Source organism: Cyprinus carpio, chromosome B17, assembly GCF_018340385.1.
Source record: "Cyprinus carpio isolate SPL01 chromosome B17, ASM1834038v1, whole genome shotgun sequence".
NCBI lineage: Eukaryota > Metazoa > Chordata > Actinopteri > Cypriniformes > Cyprinidae > Cyprinus > Cyprinus carpio.
The window spans coordinates 5535412-5543661 of record NC_056613.1 but is presented as its reverse complement, the minus strand read 5'-3'; the positions used below and the strand labels follow the sequence as shown (position 1 = coordinate 5543661).

The 8250-nt window shown below is 44.6% G+C and overlaps 2 protein-coding genes across 2 annotated transcripts in view; both read right to left on the bottom strand.

Annotated features, from left to right (window-relative positions):
• Positions 1–404: 404 nt before the first annotated feature.
• The window catches only part of togaram1 (TOG array regulator of axonemal microtubules 1), a 16975-nt gene continuing 9129 nt past the window's right edge, over positions 405–8250 (bottom strand). Inside the window, 14 exon segments of the mRNA XM_042743096.1 lie at positions 405–574; positions 1455–1560; positions 1619–1855; positions 1985–2024; positions 2026–2282; positions 3380–3505; positions 3585–3747; positions 4524–4609; positions 4612–4761; positions 5947–6052; positions 6273–6318; positions 6928–7125; positions 7203–7323; positions 7737–8026. Of these exon segments, the coding sequence (XP_042599030.1) occupies positions 405–574; positions 1455–1560; positions 1619–1855; positions 1985–2024; positions 2026–2282; positions 3380–3505; positions 3585–3747; positions 4524–4609; positions 4612–4761; positions 5947–6052; positions 6273–6318; positions 6928–7125; positions 7203–7323; positions 7737–8026 (2096 nt within the window).
• LOC109107542 lies at positions 6256–8141 on the bottom strand. Its single transcript, XM_042743295.1, has 5 exons — positions 7970–8141; positions 7737–7885; positions 7203–7323; positions 6928–7125; positions 6256–6318 (listed from the first exon to the last, which is right to left on the bottom strand). The coding sequence occupies exons 1-5, from the start codon at positions 8058–8060 to the stop codon at positions 6269–6271; spliced, it is 609 nt and encodes a 202-aa protein (XP_042599229.1). The 5' UTR covers positions 8061–8141; the 3' UTR covers positions 6256–6268.

Sequence of the window (8250 nt, the reverse complement as noted above, 5' to 3'; positions counted from 1 at the left end):
TACAAAATCTGGTGTAAATCTACACACACACACACACACACACACAGGTGTCTGCTAGAAATGATCAGAGCACACGGTACAAAACAACATGTGAGTGACTGTGCATTCAAAGTGTGTGGAATCTCCCGATCGCAGTTCGATCGCTCAGTTCCATTCACACGTGGGTCAGAGAGGCGCTGTGGGTCCGGCCCTCAGGATCAGAGAGGCGCTGTGGGTCCGGCCCTCAGGAGTCCTGCCCCTCCAGGAGCTCGTTCAGGGTCGCTCTGCACGTTTGCAGGCTGCTGACCATAGTCTGAGGCGGCGCCTCCTCGCACGCCAGCGTCCCCGGCCCATGTGTGCATGCCGTTCGCTTATGCTTTGCAGTCTGGTGGGCTGCGGGCCGCCCGTACCGTCACTTACCTCCGCTACAGGAGGAGCGGAGCAGCGTCCAGAGGAGCGGCAGGACCTTCTGCTCCACCAGCTGCGGCCTGCGCGGGTACAGCTCCCTCACCAGCTCTGAGAAACAACACTAACACATTATGACTGGGCTCTGCTGAAGATACATTCAAGAGCTTCTTAAGACCAAGTAAAGAAACTGAAAATCAAATATTTAAATACAAACAACAAAAAGGAATGACAGAACATAAGAAGTCTTGTTTTCTGAGAAACAGATCAAAATGAAGTCAGTTCATGATTAAAATATAAACACAAGCTGTATATGTCAGTGGAGTAGGGCTGCATGATTTGGGGGAAAAATAGTCAAATTTTCAAAATCTAAATTTTTAAGTTTTCTCGTACAAATTGTGATAAAAAAAAAAAAGATAACTCCAGGTTTGTTGTGCTTGTTTGTAGGGCTGCACAATTTGTGCTTAGACATCAACATGAATAATAATAATTATTGAAGATAATTTTTTTTTACAATAAATATAAAAATAATTTTACAACAATAATAATACTGCAGGGTGAACCGTTAACACGCAGGAGGCCTATGACTAACTCATTAAAAAGGCCTAAGGTTAGAAGGTGTGCACACTGTGCATATATTTAACTAATCACACTAAAGCCAAATATTTAACTTTGTATTTGTTTTGTTGTTTTTTGCAACTTTGGCATAGTCACTGTTTGCTACTCATGTTATATTTAACTAATCACACTAAAGCCAAATCTTGAACTTAATTCAAAGGGAAAACATGTTTTCATTCCCCACTGACAGATATTTGTTCTTGTTTTAATCATAAACTCACTTCATTTTGTTTAATTTCTTAGAAAACAAGACTTGTATCTTATGATTTAAGGATGTTTAGATGTTTAGACAAGACAGGAATACTGAGGAAGAGATTTATTTTTGCAGTGATGCAACATTTAGTGCCATGACTTTATTCATTTCAGATTTTCTGCTCTGATTTAGGAGTTTTTAAGGCCTTATTTTGTGGAAGGGTGAAGAGAGAGCTGCAGAAGCCCTCGTCTGGACTGACCTGCGACTCTCTCCGATGAGGTGTCCAGCTTGGCTTTGCGCCTCCCGCCAGCTCCAGATACTGAGCTTTGTAGCAGCAGGGGCTTGCAGCAGGAGGCCTGTTGTCTCTGAAACACAGAGTCAGAGTCAAACACACTGAAGATCCGGCTCAAACTGGAGCCAGACTGTCTCTGAGCAGAGCAGCGTGTTGTGCATCAGAGCCTGAACGGCCCCCAGCGCCGCCGTGGAGATGCTGCTGTTCTTGGAGTTGAGGTGATTGTCCACGACGGCGGGGATCAGGATGTTGAGCACTGGAGCCAGACTGTCTCTGAGCAGAGCGACGATGAGCTGAAGAGCCTCCAGAGCCCGCAGGTTCACCTTACTGTTAGACTCCTGCAGACGCGCCTTCAGAGCGTCACACACCTGCAGCAGAGCCAGCAACATCAGCATCAGCATCAACAAATCAAATAACTAAAAGCATCTAACACCCCAATTCCATTTAAGTCAAGATTATATCAATTAGAATAATTCCGGAATCAGTGGTTTAGTTACCGGGAACAGGCTGCTGATGACCACACCCCAGTCACACATCCAACTCACACATGGCCTTGATTATCTCCCTGAATCCCTCCCAGAAGACCATCGACTTCATCAGCTTCACCAACTCTGTCTCACGTACTCGATCCTGTCTACGACTGCTTTTAACCACCGCCTTACTCACCGCCTGCCCACAATCCCTGCTGGAGCTCAGAGGCTCACGTGTGAGGGACGAGGTGCGCAGCAGCCCGCTCCCCGCGAGAGAGCGCCTGCCCCGCGCCGACGGAGCGTCCTGAGGCATCTCCCCCAAACCCTGACACACACACACACACATAAGGGAGTTTAACACTGAACACTGGTAGAAGACAGTCTCAGCCATAGACATGTTGCTTTTTATTAAAACATCTGTGAATTGTGAAAAAATTAAATGTATCACCGTTTCCACAAAAATATTGTGCACAATCACATCCAGACACACCCACTGACACGCCCACACTCACATCAGACATGCCCATGAACACGCCCACACTCACATCAGACACGCCCACTGACACGCCCACAATCACATCAGACACACCCACTGACACGCCCACACTCACATCAGACACACCCACTGACACGCCCACACTCGCATCAGACACACCCACTGACACGCCCACACTCACATCAGACACACCCACTGACACGCCCACACTCACATCAGACACACCCACTGACACGCCCACACTCACATCAGACACACCCACTGACACGCCCACAATCGCATCAGACACACCCATGAACACACCCACAATCACATCAGACACACCCTAACAACACCACACTCACATCAGACACACCCACTGACACGCCCACACTCACATCAGACACACCCCCTGACACGCCCACAATCGCATCAGACACACCCATGAACACGCCCACAATCACATCAGACACACCCACTGACACGCCCACACTCACATCAGACACACCCACTGACACGCCCACACTCACATCAGACACGCCCAAGATCCCGCCCACAATCACATCAGACACACCCACTGACACCCCCACACACACACAACACGAACAAGACACACCCATGAACACAAACCCACTACACCCCGACAGCCCCACAATCACATCGACACACCCACTGACACCCCCACACTCACAACCAGACACACCCATGAACACGCCCACAATCACATCAGACACACCCACTGACAGCTTCTAAGGAGGAACTTCGTTTGAGGTTCTCAGTAGCATTAAGAAATTATAATTTAAATAATTTAAAATGACAGTGATACAGTGATCGTATAATAAATGATTTTATTAAAACAGCATAAATATAAATATTAATACAAATAATTATATAAATATGCTGATTTTCAAAAACGGCCTTTTTTTACTTTCAATGTTTGTGCACACCTTGGTTTTGAGAGTGAAGACGGTGTCTCTGATGGCCGGCAGGTCTTTAGCAGAGATGAACTTCTCCAGCATTTTATCAAAGTCACGGTGAGACGACAAAAACAGCAGCATCTGTCGACCAAAGTACTGGAGAGAACACAGCAACGACAGCGTGAAGCACTGAGGCGAGAGCGTCAGGCTGTGTGACCTCTGACCCCTGCGCCGCTCACCTGGCCTCCTGAGACGAGTCCTGCACCAGCTTACAGACGGCCGGCAGGATGCGCTCGGTCACATCTTTAGCTCCAGACAGCAGACGAGCGGCTCCGACCCGCTCCATCAGAGCACTGAGACGCTGAGCCGCACACTTACGCACTACTGAGTTCAGATGACTGAGAATGGAACACACACGCACGAGCATTACAAAACAAGTGCATCAAATAACAGTCAGAACAATAAAACCATTTGTGATGGAACAGTCAATGTTTTCATTTACGGCTCATATAGTCTGATAAAGTGAGAATATGGAGGAAAAAAGCTCAGTTTCATTCAAATAAATATGAACTTGCTGCAGATGCTGATATTTATTTGATGAAATTCTGCTGCTTGTGATGTAAATCAATGAAATCTTTATAACAGATACTGACAAACTGATGTAAATATGAGTCTGGGCTCTATATCTCCAGTAATGAGATGAGATGTAAATGATCCAAACATATAATGCAGTGATTGAGAGATGAAGAAATAAAGGCTCCTCAGAAGATGTGAGTTGTTCTGGAGGCTTGTGAAGATCATTCCTCCGTTGAGGGGAACACAGTGAAAGAAAAAGCTTCTGGAAACAAACGCTCATCAAAAGATCCTGATGAAACAGATTTGAGACTCTAAAACATGATTGATGGAGAATCAAGTAAAGCTGAGCTGCTTCAGTCCCGTAAGAGTTCATCTGGAGATATTACTGCAGTTATTCTGACCTTTACTTGATCAGAATCACTCAAGATCTGACACCAGAAGCAGCAGCTACAGTTACACTAAAAGAGCTTTTACTGAAAACACTCTAAACTCTCAACCAGAGACAGAAGACACGAGGAGATCGAGTGTGAGACAGCAGAGTTTGATCGTGTGGATGTGTGTGTGATCATGTGACTCAGGTGAGGTGAGTGTTTCTGACCCGAGTCCTCCGGTGAGCAGCGCGCTCATGCTGCGTGTGAGAGAGCAGTGCTGCACCATGCTGTCCAGCGCTCGCTCCACGTTCCTAGTCTGATGAAGGCGTTGCATTCTCCAGCTTTCTGCAGCAGAGCTCTGACCGTCCCGTCCAGCTCCTGATCCATTCCCTTCTGCAGCGCCGCGAACATCTCTCCCAGCGTCACCACAGCCACACGGGACACGCCGGAGCGCAGGTTACGCACCTTCATCAGAGACACACACAGGTGACGGTACTGCCTTCACAGCTCAAACTAGCCTCATAACTGATACATTTTGCAACATTAACTATGTTTCCATACACCTATTTTTATGCACAATTTGAGAATATCACATATAAAAATGTTGGATGGAAACGACAAGATGTGCATAAATGCACATAAAAAACTTATGCACACAACTGAGTAGGATAAACTTTTTTTTGGATGAGAAAAAATGCGTATAAACTATGATGAAAGCACTGAATAAATTCCTCCATTTCTTCTGCTCGCTCTGAGACACAAGTCCTTCATCATATATGAACATTATTATATTCAGTGGCTTCAACTACTGTTCTCAGTTTATCAGGAAGTGATGATTTTATTCTCTCTGACTCGTTGGATGGAAACTGTTCTCAAATGTTTTATGTGATGTTCCAGTTTTGCGCAGAAGTTAAATTCGAATCTTTGGATGGAAACACAGCTATGGCTGAAAAACTAAATTTGAATTTTGTACTTAAATATTATTAATATTCAAGTTAAAGGTTGCATCGAGCAAAATATTACTAATGCAAAAAATAAAATAACAACTATCTTTGGGAAAAGAAGTTCATAATGTTTAAAATAATGTTTATAAACCAAATATAATTAATTATGTTGCTTAAACAATTAGAACCAAAACACTTTTTTCATTTAAAAACATGAGATGCAGTGGGATGAGGGAAAAACCGCCATAAAGTCTTGAGGCATGTATTTTTAAAAGTTGAACTTGCATTAATTTTAAAAGGCTTTCTAAACACGTGGCTCTTGTGCGAGATGCGAGTGTAACGCTGATAGATGTCCCTTTAGAAAATGCAATAAATATGCCTTTTTTTGTTTTGCTGCAGATCTTCTCCACACTGATGTTCTCTTTTTTGCAATATTTTGAATAAACATGCTCCATCTAGTGGGTTAGGATAGGATAACAAAAGCATTAAAATGCATTTACACCCTCATCACATCGCACTGATAAAGCCGCCTGACACACACCTAAAATTAAAATGTAACGTTTTTGCATTCGAATGCAAAATATAACAAAAATTAGAAATTTTATTGTCCTGTTTATCACTGCGAAGCTGCTCTGAAATGATCTGTGTTGTATAAAGTGCTATATAAATAACTGATCTGTGAGTGTGAGCTGCAGCAGTGACTGACCTCCTGAACCAGAGCGAGACACACGTCATGAATCCTGCTCATGAGGACGTCAGGATGGTACTGAGCCAAGCTACGCAGGAAGGTCATCCCCTCGATCTTCTTCTCCCTTCATGAACAGAACATACAAGAGAACCTGTCGATCTCTATTTGTGTGTGATGGAAAGCACCCGCTTCTTGGTAATCTGTAACTGGTTTTGTATTCCCCACCCGAGTGACAAACAACACTACAAGCTTAAAACACTAAAACACTCACCAGACGACATAAGACATAAGCCTGAACCTCAGCGCCAGCTCCATCTACAGAATTAAAGAAGCTACGCACCTACGCCTGATCCTGACCCTCTTTCTTCAGACTCCCAGAGATCAGCTCATCTGATGGACACACAAACTTTATTATGATCACACACACCGAGACAAACCTCAGCGACACACTGGTTATATCTGACATGACATTTATGAAGTCTGAAGAAGCTTTTATACAAAACCGCTCGCGGAGCATTTGACCCCTGGAACTGAACACAACCTTTCTGACCAAGAGGAGACAGATCTACAATATAATTTATTTCTGTGATGTGCAGCTGTATTTTCAGCATCATTACTCCAGTCTTCAGTGTCACATGATCTTCAGAAATCATAATAATATGCTGCTCAAGAAACATTATGATTTGCTGCTCAAGAAACATTTCTGATTATTATCAATGTTGAACACAGTTGTTATTTTTGTGGAAACCATGATACATTTTTTTTTTCAAGATTCACAGATGAACAGAAAGTTCAGAAGAGCAGCATTTATTTGAAATAGAAGTCTTTTATAAGATGATAAATGCCTTTACTGTCACTTTTCATTAATTGAATGCATTCTTGTTGAATAAACACATTCTCTTACTGACCGCAAACTTCTGAACAGTAATGTAAAGTCTGAAGTAAGTGTTTACTGTTGGCTGCACACACAGTGTGTGACGTGTTTGTTTTCTCTCTCACCGGAGCTGTGTCTCGCAGGGGGTCTGATCCGGTTCACACTAGACACTCGTCTCAGCCGTGGTGCTGCGTTCCTATTGGGCAGGCTGGGCGGGGGGGCGGGCTGGTGGGCGGGGCTTAGACACTTCACTGGATCCTGCGGTCCGGTCGGGCTGGAGGGAGATTCATCAGAGAGCGACCCGCATCCGTTCAGACTCGCGTCTGGAAACAAACCCAGAAACACTGAGCACAGAGACGACAGATGAGCTGCTGACCCATCACTGCTGCTGACCTCTCACCTCTCACATCATCGATGAGCACGCAGCGTCTCACTGGGTCCGGAGCGGGGGGCGTGTCCTGCTGCTCCAGACGCCGCTGATGCATTTTGTCGCTCGTGATCCTGGAGAGTCTGACTCTCTCCTGTAACGCACACAGATCACGTGACTCCACAAATTTATTTGTTTTATTGTGTGCAAAAAAAACTTTAAAAAAGGGCAGCTATTATGTCTCATTAGAATGTGTCTGTGAAGTTTCAGCTCAAAATACGCCACAGAACATTTATTATAACAGCTGGAAAATTATTATTACAGCTGCTCGAGCACGGAGACAATGGGCTGTCAGTCAGCGGCTGTGGGCGGGGCCTAAGCAATGTGATGTCACATTGCATAGAGAATCAAAACGGCTTGCCTAGTGAGACTTAGTTTTTATCATTGTAGGGCGGTTGTGTTGCATGTAAAAATGGATTTTGCATAATAGGTGTCCTTTACCATTATAGGAACATATTAAAATAATAAAAAAATGAATGTCATGATTGCTCCTTGTTTGAGACGCACCTGAGTGACCGGCAACTCCTCCGGGTCAGGACTGGCGTCAGACTCGAGGAGGGCGCTGGTGAAGGCGTGTGTTTTACCGGCCGGGTCGCACTGCTCAGGAGAAGACGCCACACTGAGACGACTGGGCAGCACAGCCGAACCGAACACTCCTGCAGACACGAGGAAGAAGACGAGCGAGGGGTGAGAGCGGCTGCGCTTTAGATCAGCGGTCAGTAAAACAGCGGTGAACTCACCTCGTCCGATCACGCCCTCCGACACGTCACGACTGCACGACACGCGCTGCTGAGATCCTGAGAGAAACACGGCACACCTCACACAGTTCATTCTCTACTGATTAAATAATTAAGATCTTAAAGTTTGTGAAAGAAATCTCTTCTGCTCACCAAGACTGCATTAATTTGAAGAACCGGTCAAATATTATTACAAAGCTGCTTTCTATGTAAATATATAGTAATATAAAATTGAAACACTACAATACAAAAATCCAAAATACAGATATATAATATTTTTTTTT

Excerpts from the sequence above, each read along its gene's own strand:
- LOC109107542 (XM_042743295.1), bottom strand. The coding sequence starts at position 8,060 with ATGAACTGTGTGAGGTGTGCCGTGTTTCTCTCAGGATCTCAGCAGCGC. Across the intron at positions 7,886-7,969 it reads GGAGGGCGTGATCGGACGAG|GAGTGTTCGGTTCGGCTGTG; the intron begins GTGAGTTCACCG and ends TCGTGTCTGCAG. Across the intron at positions 7,324-7,736 it reads AGGAGTTGCCGGTCACTCAG|GAGAGAGTCAGACTCTCCAG; the intron begins GTGCGTCTCAAA and ends TGTGCGTTACAG.